We start from the raw sequence: 22,840 nt of genomic DNA, 5'->3' as shown, positions 1-22,840 counted from the left end.
CACAGCACCAACCCCTACAACTCCTGCTTCTACAACACTGGCCCCTACAACTCCTGCTCCCACAACACCAGCCCCTACAACTCCCGCTCCCACAACACCAGCCCCTACAAGTCCTGCTCTTACAACACCAGCCCCTACAACTCTTGCTCCCACAACACCAGCCCCTACAACTCCTGCACCAACAAATCCTGTTGTGACAACACCAGCCCCAACAACTCCTGCTCCAACAACAGCGGCCCCTACAACTCCTGCTCCCACAACACCAGCCCCTGCAACTCCTGCTCCAACAACTCCAGCTCCCACAACACCAGCTCCTACAACTCCTGCTCCCACAACACCAGCTCCTACAACTCCTGCTCCCACAACTCCTGCACCAACAACTCCTGCTCCGACAACACCAGCCCCTACAACACCAGCCCCAACAACTCCAGCTCCAACAACAGTGGCCCCTACAACTCCCGCTCCCACAACACCAGCTCCTACAACTCTTGCTCCCACAACACTAGCCCCTACAACTCCTGCACCAACAACTCCTGTTGTGACAACACCAGCCCCAACAACTCCTGCTCCAACAACGGCAGCCCCTACAACTCCTGCTCCCACAACACCAGCTCCTACAACTCCTGCTCCCACAACACCAGCTCCTACAACTCCTGCTCCCACAACACCAGCCCCTACAACTCTTGCTCCCACAACACCAGCCCCTACAACTCCTGCACCTACAACTCCTGCTCCCACAACACCAGCCCCTACAACTCCTGCTCCCACAACACCAGCTCCTACAACTCCTGCTCCCACAACACCAGCCCCTACAACTCTTGCTCCCACAACACCAGCCCCTACATCTCCTGCACCAACAACTCCTGCTCCGACGACACCAGCCCCTACAACACCAGCCCCAACAACTCCAGCTCCAACAACAGTGGCCCCTACAACTCCTGCTCCCACAACACCAGCTCCTACAACTCTTGCTCCCACAACACCAGCCCCTACAACACCAGCCCCAACAACTCCAGCTCCAACAACGGTGGCCCCTACAACTCCTGCTCCCACAACACCAGCTCCCACAACACCAGCCCCTACAACTCTTGCTCCCACAACACCAGCCCCTACAACTCCTGCACCAACAACTCCTGCTCCGACAACACCAGCCCCTACAACTCCCGCTCCCACAACACCAGCCCCTACAACTCCTGCACCAACAACTCCTGTTGTGACAACACCAGCCCCAACAACTCCTGCTCCCACAACACCAGCCCCTACAACTCCTGCTCCCACAACACCAGCTCCTACAACTCCTGCACCAACAACTCCTGCTCCGACAACACCAGCCCCTACAACACCAGCCCCAACAACTCCAGCTCCAACAACACCGGCCCCTACAACTCCCGCTCCCACAACACCAGCCCCTACAAGTCCTGCTCTTACAACACCAGCTCCTACAACTCTTGCTCCCACAACACCAGCCCCTACAACTCCTGTACCAACAACTCCTGTTGTGACAACACCAGCCCCAACAACTACTGCTCCAACAACGGCGGCCCCTACAACTCCTGCTCCCACAACACCAGCTCCTACAACTCCTGCACCCACAACACCAGCCCCTACAACTCCTGCACCAACAACTCCTGCTCCGACAACACCAGCCCCTACAACACCAGCCCCAACAACTCCAGCTCCAACAACACCGGCCCCTACAACTCCTGCTCCCACAACACCAGCTCCTACAACTCTTGCTCCCACAACACCAGCCCCAACAACTCCAGCTCCAACAACAGTGGCCCCTACAACTCCTGCTCCCACAACACCAGCTCCTACAACTCCTGCTCCCACAACACCAGCTCCTACAACTCCTGCTCCCACAACACCAGCCCCTACAACTCCTGCACCAACAACTCCTGTTGTGACAACACCAGCCCCAACAACTCCTGCTCCAACAACAGCGGCCCCTACAACTCCTGCTCCCACAACACCAGCCCCTACAACTCCTGCTCCCACAACACCAGCTCCTACAACTCCTGCTCCCACAACACCAGCTCCTACAACTCTTGCTCCCACAACACTAGCCCCTACAACTCCTGCACCAACAACTCCTGTTGTGACAACACCAGCCCCAACAACTCCTGCACCAACAACTCCTGCTCCGACGACACCAGCCCCTACAACACCAGCCCCAACAACTCCAGCTCCAACAACAGTGGCCCCTACAACTCCTGCTCCCACAACACCAGCTCCTACAACTCTTGCTCCCACAACACCAGCCCCAACAACTCCAGCTCCAACAACAGTGGCCCCTACAACTCCTGCTCCCACAACACCAGCTCCTACAACTCCTGCTCCCACAACACCAGCTCCTACAACTCCTGCTCCCACAACACCAGCCCCTACAACTCCTGCACCAACAACTCCTGTTGTGACAACACCAGCCCCAACAACTCCTGCTCCAACAACAGCGGCCCCTACAACTCCTGCTCCCACAACACCAGCCCCTACAACTCCTGCTCCCACAACACCAGCTCCTACAACTCCTGCTCCCACAACACCAGCTCCTACAACTCCTGCTCCCACAACACCAGCCCCTACAACTCCTGCTCCCACAACACCAGCCCCTACAACTCCTGCACCAACAACTCCTGCTCCGACAACACCAGCCCCTACAACTCCCGCTCCCACAACACAAGCCCTTACAGCTGCCTCCTCTGACCCCTGTAATGGAGAGCAATTTGGAATCTTCCCCAACACTGAAGACCCTGGCAGTTTTTACAACTGCGCTTTTGGGATAGGCCACCTGCAATTTTGCTCATCAGGGCAAGTTTTTAGCACAGTTTCCTTGACTTGTGTTTAGCTAGAGAGTTGGAAATAATTCATTTCACTGTCCATGAGTGTTAATATTTACACTTCAAAAAATGGAGGGTTCTATCCAAAGCCAATATATTTAGAATTTCTTCAGAATCAACACTCAATATACAGTTGTTGCAGTTGTCGGTATATCAAACTCTGTTATATGGGTGTGTTCTTGTTTATATTTAGTTGAATATCACTTCATGGACTGATAATCTTTTTGCTTGAAAGGTAAGCATACCATTTTCAGATCGCTTTTCACAAGCTCCCTGTCCCCACTGAAATGCGAAAACAAAAAAAAAGATGGGAAAATGATTTGATCTAAAATACTTACTCTTCTTTTCAGTTGGGAAATAAATATGCATTATTGCCATGATATCATGAAACCTGTATTTTCTTTTCTTTTTTTTATCCTTATTTGGCTATATTTGGGACATTTCTGGACATGTCCCCCCACCGCATGCTGGTAAGGTCGGAACTTGGGAGCATTCTTGCCATCAGTAACATGCATGGTGTACCATTAAGAGTGGCAATGTCCTTTCTTTCATGTCTGTCATTGTACAATACTATTTAAATTAATTTATTCTATTATTTATTAATTCACGTGTACTGTGTATTTTCAGTTGCTGTCCTGTTACTGTCTTCTAATTAACGGTGTATCCAAGCCAGTTGGATGGGTGTGTTTTATTTTTAAATGACATTGCCTTATCTGACATACTTTACTACTACATGGTTGCTGCATACCTATTTCATTGTTGTTGCATCTAGGGCTGCACCTAACAATTATTTTTTATTGATTAATGTATTGATTATTTTTTCGATTAATCTAATGATTTTTTTTTATTGATATAACAATTATTTTTTTATTAATAAAAAAATTAATTCATAATTAATAAAAAAAAAATCGAGCAACGAATTTACCAAAAATAACATTTTAAAACTACACTGCAGGGCATTATTCCCCAACAAAAAAATAGCCTCATCCTAACTGGTAATTTGTGTTTTATAGTCTGATATAAAGTCAAACCTCGTACCTAGCAGTCCAACAAAAATCTTATAGTAAAATTATTGAAATTAAAGTTTTCTCTACCAGAAACAATTATAACTAGTACATTCTTTCTGCATCAGAAGCATCAGAATAGTCCAGCCTTAACTGGGCCTCAACGCATACCGCTGCCTGCTGATATGACTGCTATATTTTCATATTAATAAGCACGTATTCCACTCATTTATGAAGTAATACAAGCTCCTGCACAGCTGAAAACCCCGTCCTGTAAATGTTTCAAAGTAAAATGCATTGTATCAGCAACTGATGGCTATCTGTCTACAGAGACACAGACAGATAGTTTTTGTTTTGAAAGGTAAGCAAGGAAGTTGAGGAAAAACAAACATTTTTGTATTTCCTCATCTCTGTAACAGAGAGAGACTTTAAACTGCAGTATAAAATGGTATGGAGTCAACAAACGCGAGCGTCACATGTAAAAAAACAGTGAGCCACCGTTTATGAAGATGTGCTGCAGCTGACACACAGCCCAGACGTGCCTGACAAGCGCTGCTCAGGCAAGCAGTGTGCACGCTCTAAATTAATATGAGCGCCACAACAAAAAACAACACACTTGGCGCTGTTCAAGCTCTCATGATGCGCAGTGTGTGAAACGATACAACGAGTCAACGCATATCATGTGAATAGACGTATTCACGTAATCGGTTACGTCGATGCGTCGCCCCAGCCCTAGTTGCATCTTATACAGGCTTGATCTTGTTGGTTTATGAGATTTGCCTGATAATGACATAGATGTTGCATATGCATTTATTTATATAGTATGTCTCCATGTAAAACAACAGAAATAATTATTGTTGATTTAACGAGTTAACAGTAGCACAGTAATGCAATACCAAAAATTTCCCAGACAAATTGTGGCACATATTGCCGGGTTTGCCCTTGGTTTGGTTGTTCTTTTTTGGTTATTCTTTGTCAGGTGATTGTGGGATAAAAGCCATAATCTGCCTTGCTGTCATTCGTGGAAAAGCCGTTTACATTAAAGTATGAATTAGGACACATCAGAGCCAAAGTTATTTGTCAAAAAGTTCTTGACATCAGAGCCAACTACACTAGAAGCAAGTTAAACAAAAATGGGAAAAAAATAAACAAACTGAAATCATTATCAGGGATCAAAGGACCGTACCATCTTTGCCCAAGAATGAGCTCTGACTTATTTAATGGCCACACCCTGTCAGCTGTCTTTCTAGTTTGAAGAAGCACAGCCAGATGTCTGTCAGTCATTTATCTGGAGGGCCAGGAGAGAAGTATATGCTTTGTTCACCACTGAATCTGTAAGTACCCGTTCTGTTTTTAACAAACCTAATATTAGGTGATTTCTAATTTCAATGTAATAATGTGATAATTGTGTGTGTGGTACTAGTTATGAATTCTGTGATAATCCTTAGTCTTAAATCTGTGTTTGTGATGTGACGAAGGCAAATAATTAGTTGAGTTTTTCATTGATAAAATTTGATTGTTTCTAGGTATAAAGTAACCAACCTGTCCACTTCAATTAAACCTTATCTAAAAGACCTTCTAATGGATTTAAAACCATAATATAGAGAGTTACTGACTAGGAGTCGACTGATATGATTTTTTCAGCACTGATACCGATTATTAGTAGTTAATGAGACCAAAAAACGATATTTGGGATCCATATGCATTTACAATGAAAAATCAAAGTCTTTTTGTCATTATTTAGTATTTGGAGTATAAAAAAACTCCAACACAAAACTTTCTCAAAATGCCTTTAGCAAATGTTTAAAAATGTTTATAATGTTGAATGTTTCAAAACTGAAACATTCAACATTATATACAACAAGATCCCAGCAACTTTTTTTTATAGAACTAAGTGAAAATTAAAAGAAATTAGTAATTAAAAATAGCACCCTGAGGTTTTACAAAGTAAAAGTTCATCCCACACTGACACTTTCTTTGCAATTTTTAATAACCTAATTTTATTGGCTATCATTAAAATAAAATGCTGATAAAGATAATCTGCAAAATGCCAAATATCTGCCCCAATTATTGGCCAGACCGATAATCTGTCACCCCCTATTACTGACAATGCAGAGCTGTAAACAAGACTGAAGACTGATTTACAATGCAGCAGTTGGCACACACGTCTGGAAATGATTGCAAAACTAGTTGTCCCTCTGCATCTTCCAATTCATACCTTCAATGATACATCTGTGGTTAGGGTGATACTGTGTGGGTGGCTGCTGAGCTACATAACCCTTCCACGCCCTTTGACATTTGATTTTTCAAACTTCCTTTAAATTCTTATCACATCATTTCTATTTCAATGACATGCATATGTTTAAGGTTTTGATTTTGTGTTGCTGGTAGAACACTGATTAAATCTTTACCCTCTAACCCAATTGTTTGGTAGTATCTGTTCTTCCGTGAGTTTTTATATTTGTCAACTTTCTCTTTTAGCTTTCGACATTTCCTAAATAAAATGTTGATGATGAATGATGAATGATGAACTTTTACTCCAATACATTTCCCCTGATTATTCAAGTTACTTACTACAAAATAGGGAAGGAAGAGAGAAAGGAAAGAGGGAGATGGGGGGATGGGGCAGAAGAATCAAAAAATGGTAAGGAAGGAAAAACTTGATTTTGTTATTAAAATATTTTAAGTTGTGATAAAGAGACATTTTTCTTCAAGTGTAATGTAAACTTCATTTTTTAGGTGATGTATGTTACGAAGAAACAAACTGAACAATCCTCAGAATTCTGACTGATTTTCTATTACCAGCATTTACTTGTACTTTTAATATCAATACCTGAGTACATTTAATATCATTAATTGACTTTTGATACAGTAAATATGAAATATTTTTAGACTTAATCCAAGTAATATTAATTATTATTAAGTAATAGCCAAGAGTCATTTACTGGTGAGATATCTGTACTTTTAGTCAAGTGTGGCTTTTAAATACTTCGTTCACCACTTTCCTCATTAGTAGAATTAGTAGGTGTGTAACAGCACACAAAAAGACAACATAAGCTGGAATGGTGACAATAGACTGAATTGTGTTTGTGCCAAGGGTTTGGTCTCTGTTTCGGAACTGTTACACCCATCATAATTAGGTGTTTGCATGCCAGTGATGTTCGGTATAACCAAAGCTGCTGGACAACGTCCAAGATTTCACAAAATTAAGTTAATTACATCACGCAAGCCAGCAATCAAAGAGCCTTCAAAATTCCTTACAGAGCGAATGAGGGAAAAGATGGGCTGTATATTATTTACGTTTTATTTCATAACAACCAAATATTTGCAAATGTAGGTGAATATTATGTGAAGAAATTATAGCTATGAATGTGGAGGGTTGAGGTGCTGTGGTAAGGTTCAAGTAGTACATAAATAAACAATGAAAATGGTAAAAAAAAAAAAAATGGTGGAAAAGTTAGAAAATGAATGATGAAGTTAAGAAGTTCATGTAGGGGATCTGAGCAACAAGATTCAGATTCAAACTTTATCACCCTCTTGGGAGATTTTGTTTTCATTGTCTGTACAAACACTAAGAACAGGATATAAATAGACAAGAACATTACAATAAACACAACACAACAAATAGACCTTGCTGTTGATTTTCAATATGAGGAATGAAATTAGTGCATTATTTCTATTCAGCTTAAAGCTAGAGTGGCTAGACTACTCCTGGTAATATTACGTCGGATACCTCTCACGTTACTTCGAGCTTTTGCCATCACACAGGAGATTTAGAGTCCCACAGGCTTGACTTAACAGGTCAGCTAATTAAATCAGAGTACGGCATCTAAGTAGCCTCACTGTACTGGAGTTGAACACTGACTGTAAAAGGTAATGAGTAATGTGATGCACTGCATATACTTTTCATAATGTCTGTGGTGATTTGTAGTGTTTATTGATGATTTAGTTGTTTTGTTAAGTGCTGTTTGTATTTTTGTATTTATGTGAAACAGCTTACGTCCTAGGACACAAGACAAATTTCAGAATTTTTGACAATAAAGTGAAATCAAATAAAAATAAAACAAGTCCGTTACGATGTGCCATGGCTATTTAAAACAATAATGGTTGAGGGCACAAGTTCTCCCAAAGAGGACTTCTTGCAGAGTTGTTGTCTGAATCTGCGGCCAGAGAGGAGAAGGATGAAGCATGGGTTTAGGAGTGAGGGGTTACGTGCAATGTTAAGTGCTCTGCAAGTGGCGGTAGTGTCACTGAGAGGAGGGTTGGAGTTGGGGAGGTCAATTATTTTACAAGGAATATTGGTGACTTTCAGGAGCTTGTTTCTTTTGGTGGGGATGAGCATGCTGAAATAGCTGGTGGTGCAGTTCAGGAGGATGGGTTCGATGCTGCGATACAGAAGGAGGAGGAGGTGGGGTTTGTCTGTAAAAGCCTTTAGCTTGTGGATGGCAGTCTTTGTCAAGCTCCACCACAAGCATGCTAGCAGCTATGATGTACTGAAGACCATCAATGGTGATGCTCTTGTAACCAAGTATGATGAATTTCTATGCTCTCACAAATCTTCAGCTCAGTTTATGTTGGAAAAACTCTGCTGATTATCAAAAAAAGCTTAGCCTGACTGCTGAGTTGGGGCCAACGGCCTAAATATCAACAATGCAGCCGGTACAGTTCACTGCAGCCCAGATGCTGTCAGGAACTCATTGAGGAAAGTGATTTATTGCTGCTTTGAAAAACCAGGCTGTGTTGATTTGAGTCCATGGCAGGCTGTAAGATTAGTTTTGATAAAATTTGGTGCTTCAGCTGCTGTTTGTTGTGCTAATCAGAAGCTGGTTCGCAGAATCTTTCAGTTCAATAATAGTGGGTGGGTGTGACGTGCTGTTTGGTGGTGGTGGCATTTTAGCAGCAGCTGACGGAGTGCAGTTGTGGCTACTCGAATTCTTAGTTTATTAATGAAATGTCCTGGAAAAATTTGAGAGTTGAAGAGGGTGACTGGCATTGAGTGTGAGGTTGTGGTTGTTGCTGTCTAAGGTAACTTCAAGTGAACTCATTGCTTTTTTTGCCATCTGTGATTTATTAGCTAAATATTCTAAATTATGTAAATGCTTTGAGTTTGTTACAGTCTACATGTTTCTATCTTTCAAATGAGCTAACATACATAAACATCTAGTACATCTAGTATCATGTTGCCACTCTTTCTTTTGTGTCACATTCTCTTTGTGTACCATAACACACCTACTAATTATGAAAATTGGGAAAGGTAGAATATTTTGGTTATCAATCAATCATTTGTGTGTCACATGGAAATTATACAGGGTACAGCTGCGGTGAAATGTGGTCCCATCAGCTCCTGTAACTTGCACACTGTAAATTAGTTATTTTTTCCATCTTCTTACTTTGTTGTTTTTTGTTATGGCAAGATATGCATTTCCATATATGAGAATGCAAATTTAAACTGCAAAATCACCTTTGTAAGTTGACTAAAACCCAAATTATAGCCATACCTGATTTTGACCAACATTTTTACACAATTGATGTTAATTATGCTAATAAGAAAAGGTTGCATGACTGCACCATGATTTTTGGGACATCTCAAAAATGGACTAGGAGATTAATTTAATCAGATAAAAGTTAATCAGACGCAAGGAGAGGAGGAGGAGGATATGCAAGGAGAAACTTATTGTTACTGTAACAATATCTAAAGTTTAAGTTAAGTCTAAACACAATTAAAAATATATATTCAAAAAGGTATGTTTTAGTTAGTCATACCTGTCTTTTTGGGTTAGGCTTAGGGTTAAACTCTAACCCTGGCCCAAATGATATTATTATGAAATGAGACTTTAAACAGTGAATTCAAAGATTGCGCTGCAACACATTTTTGCAAAGGTTAAAACAGCCTCACCAGGCTGTAACATCTTGGCATAACGATAAGAAACAGTCTTTCTAACTTGGGATTTAAATTGCAATCTCCAGTCATATGCCAAACTTTAATTCATCTAGACTATTGGTCAATAAATTGTATCTTTTTTCATTAGAAGAATAGAATGAATTAAGAATAAATGATGAATGTCTGTGATAATCTATTTTTATTTTAAACCATATCATTTTCTGAGTGACACTTCTAACTATGGCTGCTCATGAAACCCATTAGTTTTGAATTTTGATACCTGAAATGCATATCTGCATTAAAGTGAAGATAGAATTGACAGTAAAATACTTTGGGTGCTGAACTAGAATTTATTAAAGATGTGCAGTTCTCTGACTTGAAATGCATTTTTGGCAACAGGTTAATGACAATTGGATTTATCTGAAAATCCTGTTATTTTTTTCAGCTGCATATTAAATATTGTTTTCTATTTTTTTCTCTGCTTATCCACAGTGACAGTGACAACATGTGCAAGTTCCATCTATCTGCAGGTAAGGGACACTGGTCAAGATCTATCTGTCGGCAACTAATCTTGCACTACTAACTACTGGATTAATCAACATCGTGTTTTAAGTGCACATATACAACTATGTTCAAGGCCATCTCATGATTTTGAGGTTTCCATAATTATTTTAAAAATCCTGTTTTACTGAATGTTTTATAACATTATTAACTGCTGACAAACTGTAAGGAACTGTTATATGGATATCAGCTTGGCTAAAAACACAAGCTTTACTGTCTGTTGCATGCCACATTTTGGCTGTCATTGCTGCTCGAAAACTAAACATCCAAATACAGTATGGTTGAATTTTATTAAATTTTATGATTATCAGCTGTACAGCTTTTTCTGTAGTGTAAGTTTGTGAAAATGTTAACTGATTTCTTGGGGAGGGGGGCTCAAAATATGAGAGAGACCTGCTGCAAGCTGGTTTTCTAATCTATGATTAGAACTGAAGAATTCACAATTCTACAATGCCACAATGAAGACACTGCGTGTATGAATGTCAAGTCAGTGTTCATAAGGAAAAAAAACACATTGCAGTCCTTAGATTATGAGACTCCATTTCAACATTTTGAAACTTCAAAATGTTAAATGTAATAAATTATAGTTTGTTATAATTATCATTTTATACATCTACTTATTGATCTATTTTTATGTTTATTTATTTTTTTTATTTCTTTAAGATTAAAATAAATATTACTTTTATTCTGTGTCTTAAAAATGTTGGCTCCCCCTGCTGGGATGCATTGTATATGGTTTTATGTGAGGACTTATAATTAACCTGTGGGCTGTCTTTGTGATACTGGCATATGTGCACACTGAAGAAGGGTGTCTGGTCTTAAACGTCCATGTGGCAATAATAATAGTGGAGTGCTGTCCTGATTTTAAATGCTGATATTTGATATCTGAAAGCTGCAGTTGAGCAACATTACTCTCCCTTCATCTCTGGTACCAATTAAAGTGTTCATGATGCATCATTTTGAATTGTTAGTTGTCATTACTTATGGTTACTAATTAAATGATAAAATCTGGGAATTACTGCACCACTACTCTTCACTCACTTGATAGCTTCACTGCTAAATCTAAACTCTAATTTGCCCCAGTCACTTTCTTGTCCACTCAGTGTGCAATAAATGTGAGAGAATGGTAGAAAGGAAACGTGAAGTGGCGTGGTCCTATGTTTCACCTGCAGATAAAGATTAAGCAAAAAGCACTGTTTGTGACAACAAAGTGCCACAAAACAGCAACAACAGTAAACTTTTAAAAAATTCATTCAAATTAAAAATGTAATCATAGTTTTTCTGTAAAATACTGGACTATTTGTTTAAGAATTATTGGCAAAAATATTTGTATTTAATTGTACTCATATATGCTTTTTTAAACATTTGTATTTAATAGCCTGTATGTGTCATGTGATTTGCCATTGGGTGGAATGACTGTTAGATATTTCAATTTATTAAGTTACTTTGATAAATCATTTTCCCATTTGAGAGTATCAGTATCAGCATCATGAAAGTTTGAACAGTATTTTAAGTATTGGCATCACATTATTTTTTAAAACGTTTGGTTTTGCCCATTCCTAATTTGTAATGCTAGAGAACAGTAGAAGTGAGTGACAAAAGCAATATTTTCTCTCTATTTTTTTGATGAACCGAACTGTTAAGCTTTGACTTTAACCTAATATTAAGCAGTGTGTCGCCTTTTAGGTCTCTGTTTGATCCTCAGCAGCTTGGGTATGTTTTTGACATCAATAATCATAATTAACAATCTCACTAGTAGATAAATAATGTCACTATTAAACAATTCTTGAAAGATAAGGATCTTGAAATCATTTGTGTTCAAAAACTAATTAAAACCATTCTGATTTTGTTCCACGTCTCAGCCTCTTCCCTCAAGCTGGTGTGTTACTACAACAGCCTGGCTGAAGACAGAGCCGAGGATGGGAAGGTCACAGTTTCAGATATTGATCCGGACAAGTGTACCCATCTGATCTTTGCCTTTTCTGACATCAATAACCTGAATGAACTGGTACCCAGCAAAGAAAGTGACATACAACGCTATCAGTCCTTTAATGGACTCAAAACAAGGTCAGTGTTTTAGCTTATAAATATTGCTAAAATGATGAGGAATTTTGTGTTTTTTATGTTTAAATAATCATTACTTAACTTTTATGCCCCCACAGAAATCCACAGCTCAAAACCCTGTTGGCGGTTGGTGGCTTGACCTTTAGCCCGCAAAAGTAAGTTACTTACAAGAGCAATTTATTTATTTTTATTATCAGTGCAAAGAAAAGTGTATGCAACATCTCAATATATTGGCATTTTCCTGGCCATGACTCTATTTAATTTTGCTCACCTGACATCATAATGAAAGTGAAGTAAGGGCCTACAATAAAAAAAAAAAAACAACATTTGTTTATGTTGAGAAACCACTAAGTGTTTGCATTTACTTTACTCTGGTTACTATCATATCACCACCAAATTAATCACTTAAGGCCCATATAGGCCTGAGGCAGTGTACCACTGTCATGGTCAACATATCATGTACATTTGCTTGTATGTGGTATTGAACAAAAAGGCTACAAACGTACAGAGAATCTAACCTGTATATGCACATCTCCTTTCCTCCTTGACTGCCTACCAGACTTTTTACATATACTTTTGTTTTTATTCCCGTAAAGGTTATTGTGATATCAATTAGTGTGTATACCGTAGGACGTGAAAGCCTAACGTTAGACAGTTATAACATCTAGGGCTGTACCCGACTCAGAATTATGCAAGTCGAATTGGATTTGCCTGTTCAATACAAACATTTCACAATTTGTTTTGTTTTCCATATAAAGTTTGAATGGGGATCCGCAAGATGTTCAGTGTGCAGTAGCATCCATGTATTATAGTTGTTAGTATGAGGGTTTTTTTTCAAATACGCATCTGTTATAATTAATTTATAACTCTGTATCTACCTTATGTAAGCTCATAACTACTCATAGTAAAGTTTTTGTTCCTGCAAGTTATGTTTGGAGATATTGCACCAACTTTAGGGACAAAAGGCCCCATGTTTCTGTACCTCATGCTGGAAAGGCGCCAGGAAGTCTGAACATACCACTGATGTGTTGATAATTGATAGAAACCATATGAGTAAACAGTGAGAAGCACTTATATACCATTTCTTTATGTTGGTTCTTGGTCACACACTTATATTATATGTAGCCTGACTGAAGCATCAATCAGGGTCTCAAGTGTTGAATAAGAGTCCTCCTAGAAAACTCCTCCTATCAATAGTTAACAAGCTAACAGTGCTAACAACAGATTGCAAATGTGCAACAACATTTTTTTGCCAACACTAGATATCAACAAGAGCCAGAGACAGTAACCCATTAACACGCTGTGGGCTGTAAAGTCACCATTCTCTTTTCCTCCATGCCTCTGCTGCATCAAGCAGCTGCTCAGAGTATTGTCAAAGTCAAGAGCACTCACTCCGCAGCAAAATCTGGGGACCAAAACATCCCCAGAAGTAAACTGCAAAGAAAGAAAAGATTGCTTGACTTTAAGCAATCTGCCGACTGAGGGGTCTCCGACTGATGATTCAAGTCTCCGACTGTCAAGGGGCAGCCCTGATAGCATCATGAAAATCTCATACCATTTCAACTCAAAGTCCATATAAAACAATTTAACATAGACTTTTATGTTGCCACTACACTTCTACTAATAGTTGTGCAAAATGTATTGCAGCCTAATGTTGAGGTCAGATATGGCATTAAAGTTATGTGGATCACTGCATGGCTCATTTTCGTTATATATAATTACAAGTGAAAAACTAGACTATTTGCCCATTTTTTTAAGAGCACTACACTCAGTGTTTGTGTTCTTAAAATCCTAAAATGTAAGTATATGGAGTGTTTTCTTGAGAGCACTGTTTTGTTTAAATGTTTACCAGATTCAGTACAATGGTGGCAACACAACAAAACAGAGCAGCATTCATCCAGTCTGCTGTCACACTTCTGAGAGCAAATAGGTTTGATGGGCTAAACCTTGACTGGAGGTACCCTGGAGGAGCTGGAAGCCAACCACAGGACAAACAGAGATTCACACTGCTGTGCAAGGTCAGATCATGACTATATGTTTTGTGACAGTAACTGTCAGAAATATGCATTACTGTATATGAAAGGTTATGGGTTTTGTGTGATTTGTGATTTGTGTGTGTGTGTGTGTGTGTGTGTGTGTGTGAGAGAGAGAGAGAGAGAGAGAGAGAGAGAGAGAGAGAGAGAGAGAGAGAGAGAGAGAGAGAGAGAGAGAGAGAGAGAGAGAACAAAGCAAATTTTGGTATTGCTTAATTTGATAATATATGCCAAAGGGGTTTTTGTTCGTTTTTGTTTCTTTTGGTTTTTTCGGGGGTGGGGGGTGTTAATTCAGAAAAATAATCAAACTGGGGGTTTATTCATATTAATAAAGGTTCTATCTTTTTTGTTGCAGATAAAGAATTCATATAACATGGACAAATGATGAAAATATATTTTACACTTAAACTTCTGTGTTTTATAGGAGCTAAATGAGGCCTTTATAGCTGAGGGAACAGCAACTAATCGAGACAGATTGATCCTCACTGCTAGTGTCTCTGCTGAGAAAGCAACCATCGATGCCAGTTACGAAGTTGCACAGATTGCCATGTAAGACAAATTTAATATAATTCTTAGTATAATAATTACAATTAGCTGTTGTCATATTTTGGTGAATATGATGTCTTCTGCATTTAATCAGGTACCTTGATTTCATCAATGTGCTGACATTTGACTTTCACGGCCCCTGGGAAAGTGTCACTGGACATCACAGCCCCTTATTCCAGGGATCCCAGGACACTGGAAATCAAACCTACTTGAACACTGTAAGTATGGGGATTCACATTGTAAGACCTATAACATCTCTGGAGATGTCTTTTCATTTTTAATCCTTACTTTTCTACATAACAGGATTTTGCCATGCGGTACTGGAGGGACCAGGGAGTACCCACACAAAAGTTAAACATGGGGATTGCAGCATATGGGCGAGCTTTTGACCTCTCCTCTGCATCCAGTGATGTTGGAGCACCAGCCAGTGGTCCCGGTGAAGAAGGCTGCTACACCGGTGAAGAAGGATTCTGGGCCTCTTATGAGGTAAAACTGCAGGCTATGAATAAAATTGATTTATATCAATAGCCTTATTAGAGGCTGCTCTAATGCTTTTACTGTTCTGGGTGTGTAATATTCTGTCTGAAGGAATAAATTTGATCTAAATGTGACATTGGACCCTCCTTTTCAGATGTGCCTTTACCTTGAGGGAATTACACCGCAGCTTATTGTTGATCAGAAAGTTCCATATGCGGTTGCAGAAAATCAATGGGTTGGATTTGACAATGAAGACAGCATTGATACCAAGGTAATCATCTGTTTAATTCAAACTTAAGTATTGCTACTGGAATCCTATACAAATTCTTGGTTGTACAAACATTTAGTACAACAGTTATTTTATCAATATCATTTCAACTAGTGATATTTTTTTCTCGTCCTCTCAGACTAATTACATAAAGACTAATGACTTTGGAGGAGCCGTTGTCTGGTCTCTGGACCTCGATGACATTAGCGGAAAATTCTGTAACATGGGAAACAACCCCTTCATCAGCCAACTGCACACTCTCCTGGTTCCAGGTAACACAATCTGAATTGTTTCCATCCTATCCTGTCATGGGGTGGAGGTTTTAAAAGTATATCTGATCATCTCTATCAGCATCATTGGCATAGAATTGTATTGGCAATTATAACATTAACAGAAAGGGTAATGTGATGATATAGCAGTGCAAGAAAGAAATTATAACACTATTTGACCTTTTTAGGTTTTCCTGGCCTCACTTCTACTACTACTCCCACAAACACAACAAAAACCATTGCTATAACAAAAACTACAAATACACCAATCATAACAACCACGATATCAAATCCCCCTGTTATAACCATGAACCTGGCCACAACTGCAATCCCAAAGACGACTACCACTCATCTGACTACAAAGGCAACAACACTCCCTACCACAAAAGTGGCCCTTACTACTGCTGCTCCCACAACATCAGCACCTACAACTCCTGCTCCAAAAACACCAGCCCCTACAACTCCTGTTCCCACAACACCAGTCCCTACAACTCCTGTTCCCACAACACCAGCCCCTACAACTCCTGCTCCCACAACACCTGCCCCTACAACTCCTGCTCCCACAACACCTGCCCCTACAACTCCTGTTCCCACAACACCACTCCCTACAACTCCTGTTCCCACAACACCAGCCCCTACAACTCCTGCTGCCACACTGGCCCCTACAACTCCTGCTCCAACGACAGCCCACACAACACCAGCCCCTACAACTCCCGTTCTTATAGCACTGGCCCCTACAACTCCTACTCTCACAACACCAGCCCCTACAAGTCCTGCTGCAACAACACTGGTCCCTACAACTCCTGCTCCCACAACACCAGGCCCTACAACTCCTGCTCCCACAACACCGGGCCCTACAACTCCTGATCCCACAACAGCAGCCCCTACAACTCCCACACCCACAGCACCAACCCCTACAACTCCTGCTTCTACAACACTGGCCCCTACAACTCCTGCTCCCACAACACCAGCCCCTACAACTCCCACACCCACAGCACCAGCCCCTACAACTCCTTCTCCCACAACACTGGCCCCTACAACTCATGCTCCAACAACATTGGCAATTACAACTCCTGATCCCACAACACCTGCTACCACAACACCAACCCTTACAACTCCTGCTCTTACAACACTGGCCCCTACAACTCCCGCTCTCACAACACCAGCCCCTACAACTCCTGCACCAACAACTCCTGCTCCCACAATTCCTCCTACCACAACACCGGCCCCTTCAACTCCTGCATCCACAACACCAGCCCAGACAACTCCCGTTACCACAACTCCTGCTCCCACAACACTGGCCCCTACAACTGCTCCAACAACATCAATCCCTGCAACTCCTGTTCTCACAACACCAGCCTCTACAACTCTTGCTCCAACAACACTGGCCCATACAACTCCCACTCCCACAACTCCCACACCCACAACACCAGCCCCTACAACTTCTGCACCAAAAACTCCTGCTCAAACACCAGTCCCTACAACTCCTGCTCCCACAACACCAGCCCCTACAACTCCGACTCCCACAACAGCTCCTACAACTCCTGCTCCCACAACACCAGCCCCTACAACTCCCACTCCCACAACACCAGCTCCTTCCACAACAGTGTTGACAACTACAGCTCTCCCCACAACAACTACAACCATGCCCACCACCACAACTCTCCCTATGACAACCACACCAATGCCCACTCCCACAACTCTTCCTACCACAACCACAACAGTGCCTACTACCACAGCTCCCCCTACAACAACCACAGCCATGCCCACTACCTCAACTGGTACTACCACAACAGTGCCAACTACTACAGCTCCCCACACAACAATCACATCAATGCCCACAACAACAGCTGTGCCAACCACCACAACTCCCCCGACCACAACACCTCCTTCCACAACAACAATGCCGACCACAACAGCTGTGCCCACTACCACAACTCCTCTGACAACAACCACAACAGTGCCAACTACTACAGCTCCCCACACAACAACCACATCAATGCCCACCAAAACCACAGCTGTGCCAACCACCACAACCACTACCACAACCATTACAATGCCTAGTACCACAACTCCTCATACAACAACCACAACAGTGCCCACTACCACAACTCCCCCAACAACAACCAAACCAATGCCCTCTTCCACAACTGTTACGACCACAACGGTGCCAACTACTACAGCTCCTCACACAACAACCACATCAATGCCCACTACAACCACAGCAATGCCCACTACCACAGCTCCCCCTACAAAAACCACAACAGTGCCCACTACCGCAACTCTTCCTGCCGCAACCACAATAGTGCCAACTACCACAGCTCCCCCTACCACAACAACAACAATGCTCACCACAACCACAGTCATGCCCACTACCACAGCTACCCCTACAACAACCACACCAATGCCCTCTTCCACAACTGTTACTACTACAATGGTGCCAACTACTACAGCTCCCCACACAACAACCACAACAATGCCCACTACCACAGCTCCCCCGACAACAACCACAGCAATGCCCACGACCACAGCTCCCCCAACAACAACCACAGCAATGGCCACCACAACCACAGCCATGCCCACTACCACAACTCCCCCTTCCACAACACCTCCTTCCACAACAACAATGCCCACCACAACAGCTGTGCCCATGACCACAACTCCTCCTACAACAACCACAACAGTGCCCACTACCACACCTCTGCCCACAACAACCACAGTAATGCCCACAACAACAACAGCTGTGCCGACCACTACAACTCCCCCTACCACAACCACAACCACAACAATGCCCACTACCACAGCTCCCCCCACAACAACCACAGCAATGGCCACCACAACCACAGCCATGCCCACTACCACAACTCCCCCTTCCACAACAACAATGCCCACCACAACAGCTGTGCCCACGACCACAACTCCTCATACAACAACCACAACAGTGCCCACTACCACACCTCCGCCCACAACAACCACAGCAATGCCCAAAACAACAACAGCTGTGCCGACCACCACAACTCCCCCTACCACAACCACAATAATGCCCACTACCACAACTCCTCATACAACAACTACAACAATGCCCACTACCACAGCTCCGCCCACAACAACCACAGCAATGCCCACCACAACCACAGCCATGCCCACTACCACAACTCCCCCTTCCACAACACCTCCTTCCACAACATTGCTCACCACAACAGCTGTGCCCACTACCACAACTCCTCCTACAACAACCACAACAGTGCCAACTACTACAGCTCCCCATACAACAACCACATCAATGCTCACAACAATAACAGCTGTGCCGACCACCACAACTCCCCCTACCACAACCACAACAATGCCCACTACCACAGCTCCCCCCACAACAACCACAGCAATGGCCACCACAACCACAGCTCCACCTTCCACAACACCTCCTTCCACAACAACAATGCCCACAACAACAGTTGTGCCCACTACCACAACTCCCCCTTCCACAACACCTCCTTCCACAACATTGCTCACCACAACAGCTGTGCCCACTACCACAACTCCTCCTACAACAACCACAACAGTGCCAACTACTACAGCTCCCCACACAACAACCACATCGATGCCCACCACAACCACAGCTGTGCCAACCACCACAACTCCCCCTACCACAACCATTACAATGCCTACTACCACAACTCCTCATACAACAACCACAACAGTGCCCACTACCACAGCGCCGGCCACAACAACCACAGCAATGCCCACCACAACCACAGCTATGCCCACTACCACAACTCTCCCTTCCACAACACCTCCTTCCACAACAATGCTCACCACAACAGCTGTGCCCACTACCACAACTCCTCCTACAACAACCACAACAGTGCCAACTACTACAGCTCCCCACACAACAACCACATCAATGCCCACAACAACAACAGCTGTGCCGACCACCACAACTCCCCCTACCACAACCACAACAATGTCCACTACCACAAGTCCTCCCACAGAAACCACAACAGTGCCCACTACCACAGCTCCCCCCACAACAACCACAGCAATGCCCACCACAACCACAGCCATGCACACTACCACAACTCCCCCTTCCACAACAACAATGCCCACCACAACAGCTGTGCCCACTACCACAACTCGTCCTACAACAACCACAACAGTGCCGACAACTACAGCTCCCCCTACCAGAACCACAACACCAGCCCCTACAACTCCTGCACCAACAACACCAGCCCCTACAACTCCTGCTGCCACAACACCAGCCCCTACAACTCCTGCTGCCACAACACCAGCCCCTACAACTCCTGCACCAACAACACCAGCCCCTACAACACCAGCCCCTACAACTCCTGCTGCCACAACACCAGCCCCTACAACTCCTGCTGCCACAACACCAGCCCCTACAACTCCTGCTCCCACAACACCAGCCCCTACAACTCCTGCACCAACAACACCAGCCCCTACAACACCAGCCCCTACAACTCCTGCTGCCACAACACCAGCCCCTACAACTCCTGCACCAACAACACCAGCCCCTACAACACCAGCCCCTACAACTCCTGCTGCCACAACACCAGCCCCTACAACTCCTGCACCAACAACTCCTGCTGTCACAACACCAGCCCCTACAACTCCTGCTCCCACAACACCAGCCCCTACAACTCCTGCACCAACAACACCAGCCCCTACAACTCCTGCACCAACAACTCCTGCTGTCACAACACCAGCCCCTACAACTCCTGCTGCCACAACACCAGCCCCTACAACTCCTGCACCAACAACTCCTGCTGCCACAACACCAGCCCCTACAACTCCTGCACCAACAACTCCTGCTGTCACAACACCAGCCCCTACAACTCCTGCTCCCACAACACCAGCCCCTACAACTCCTGCACCAACAACACCAGCCCCTACAACTCCTGCACCAACAACACCAGCCCCTACAACTCCTGCTGCCACAACACCAGCCCCTACAACTCCTGCACCAACAACTCCTGCTGTCACAACACCAGCCCCTACAACTCCTGCTCCCACAACACCAGCCCCTACAACTCCTGCACCAACAACACCAGCCCCTACAACTCCTGCACCAACAACACCAGCCCCTACAACTCCTGCTGCCACAACACCAGCCCCTACAACTCCTGCACCAACAACACCAGCCCCTACAACACCAGCCCCTACAACTCCTGCTGCCACAACACCAGCCCCTACAACTCCTGCACCAACAACACCAGCCCCTACAACTCCTGCACCAACAACACCAGCCCCTACAACTCCTGCTGTCACAACACCAGCCCCTACAACTCCTGCACCAACAACACCAGCCCCTACAACACCAGCCCCTACAACTCCTGCTGCCACAACACCAGCCCCTACAACTCCTGCACCAACAACACCAGCCCCTACAACACCAGCCCCTACAACTCCTGCTGCCACAACACCAGCCCCTACAACTCCTGCACCAACAACTCCTGCTGTCACAACACCAGCCCCTACAACTCCTGCTCCCACAACACCAGCCCCTACAACTCCTGCACCAACAACACCAGCCCCTACAACTCCTGCACCAACAACACCAGCCCCTACAACTCCTGCTGCCACAACACCAGCCCCTACAACTCCTGCACCAACAACACCAGCCCCTACAACTCCTGCTGCCACAACACCAGCCCCTACAACTCCTTCACCAACAACACCAGCCCCTACAACTCCTGCTGTCACAACACCAGCCCCTACAACTCCTGCTCCCACAACACCAGCCCCTACAACTCCTGCACCAACAACACCAGCCCCTACAACTCCTGCTACAACAACACCAGCCCCTACAACTCCTGCACCAACAACACCAGCCCCTACAACTCCTGCTGCCACAACACCAGCCCCTACAACTCCTGCACCAACAACACCAGCCCCTACAACACCTGCTCCCTACACCTCCTGCTGCCACAACACCAGCCCCTACACCTCCTGCTCCCACAACACCAGCCCCTACAACTCCTGCACCAACAACTCCTGCTGTCACAACACCAGCCCCTACAACTCCTGCTCCCACAACACCAGCCCCTACAACTCCTGCACCAACAACACCAGACCCTACAACTCCTGCACCAACAACACCAGCCCCTACAACTCTTGCTGCCACAACACCAGCCCCTACAACTCCTGCACCAACAACACCAGCCCCTACAACACCAGCCCCTACAACTCCTGCTGCCACAACACCAGCCCCTACAACTCCTGCACCAACAACACCAGCCCCTACAACTCCTGCTCCAACAACACCAGCCCCTACAACTCCTGCACCAACAACACCAGCCCCTACAACTCCTGCTGCCACAACACCAGCCCCTACAACTCCTGCACCAACAACACCAGCCCCTACAACACCAGCCCCTACAACTCCTGCTCCCACAACACCAGCCCCTACAACTCCTGCTGCCACAACACCAGCCCCTACAACTCCTGCACCAACAACTCCTGCTGCCACAACACCAGCCCCTACAACTCCTGCTCCCACAACACCAGCCCCTACAACTCCTGCACCAACAACACCAGACCCTACAACTCCTGCACCAACAACACCAGCCCCTACAACTCTTGCTGCCACAACACCAGCCCCTACAACTCCTGCACCAACAACACCAGCCCCTACAACACCAGCCCCTACAACTCCTGCTGCCACAACACCAGCCCCTACAACTCCTGCACCAACAACACCAGCCCCTACAACTCCTGCTCCGACAACATCAGTCCCTGCAGCTGCCTCCTCTGACCCCTGTAATGGAGAGCAATCTGGAATCTTCCCCAACACTGAAGACCCTGGCAGTTTTTACAACTGTGCTTTTGGGATAGGCCACCTGCAAATTTGCCCATCAGGGCAAGTTTTTAGCACATTGTCCTTGA

General features: G+C 44.1%; 3 protein-coding genes across 5 annotated transcripts in view; 2 read left to right on the top strand and 1 right to left on the bottom strand.

The window, feature by feature from the left end:
- Positions 1 to 22,840, bottom strand: part of pm20d1.2 (peptidase M20 domain containing 1, tandem duplicate 2) — a 139,707-nt gene that overhangs the window by 99,498 nt on the left and 17,369 nt on the right. The window lies entirely within an intron of this gene.
- The window catches only part of LOC121947404 (uncharacterized), a 51,630-nt gene that overhangs the window by 27,781 nt on the left and 1,009 nt on the right, over positions 1 to 22,840 (top strand). Inside the window, exons 18-33 of the mRNA XM_088081464.1 lie at positions 162 to 193; positions 342 to 577; positions 837 to 1,810; positions 1,872 to 1,903; positions 2,037 to 2,287; positions 12,146 to 12,350; positions 12,446 to 12,502; positions 14,200 to 14,365; positions 14,805 to 14,929; positions 15,021 to 15,144; positions 15,230 to 15,412; positions 15,558 to 15,674; positions 15,811 to 15,923; positions 16,573 to 16,710; positions 17,533 to 18,003; positions 18,037 to 20,135. Coding sequence (XP_087937590.1) covers positions 162 to 193; positions 342 to 577; positions 837 to 1,810; positions 1,872 to 1,903; positions 2,037 to 2,287; positions 12,146 to 12,350; positions 12,446 to 12,502; positions 14,200 to 14,365; positions 14,805 to 14,929; positions 15,021 to 15,144; positions 15,230 to 15,412; positions 15,558 to 15,674; positions 15,811 to 15,923; positions 16,573 to 16,710; positions 17,533 to 18,003; positions 18,037 to 20,135 — 5,323 coding nt within the window. The remainder of the gene's footprint in view (positions 1 to 161; positions 194 to 341; positions 578 to 836; positions 1,811 to 1,871; positions 1,904 to 2,036; positions 2,288 to 12,145; positions 12,351 to 12,445; positions 12,503 to 14,199; positions 14,366 to 14,804; positions 14,930 to 15,020; positions 15,145 to 15,229; positions 15,413 to 15,557; positions 15,675 to 15,810; positions 15,924 to 16,572; positions 16,711 to 17,532; positions 18,004 to 18,036; positions 20,136 to 22,840) is intronic.
- Positions 2,861 to 22,789, top strand: LOC121946483 (uncharacterized). Its single transcript, XM_088081465.1, has 13 exons — positions 2,861 to 5,175; positions 10,215 to 10,252; positions 11,970 to 11,996; positions 12,146 to 12,350; positions 12,446 to 12,502; positions 14,200 to 14,365; positions 14,805 to 14,929; positions 15,021 to 15,144; positions 15,230 to 15,412; positions 15,558 to 15,674; positions 15,811 to 15,943; positions 16,129 to 20,768; positions 22,688 to 22,789. Exons 1-13 carry the CDS (start codon positions 5,111 to 5,113, stop codon positions 22,787 to 22,789), a joined length of 5,982 nt encoding a protein of 1,993 aa, XP_087937591.1. The 5' UTR covers positions 2,861 to 5,110.

The sequence above is a fragment of the Plectropomus leopardus genome, chromosome 9, assembly GCF_026936395.1.
Source record: "Plectropomus leopardus strain MGB_pleo_1.0 chromosome 9, ASM2693639v1, whole genome shotgun sequence".
In the NCBI taxonomy this organism is placed as follows: Eukaryota; Metazoa; Chordata; class Actinopteri; order Perciformes; family Serranidae; genus Plectropomus; species Plectropomus leopardus.
The sequence above is the reverse complement of the archived record's forward strand: the minus strand, read 5'-3'. Positions and strand labels throughout refer to the sequence as shown.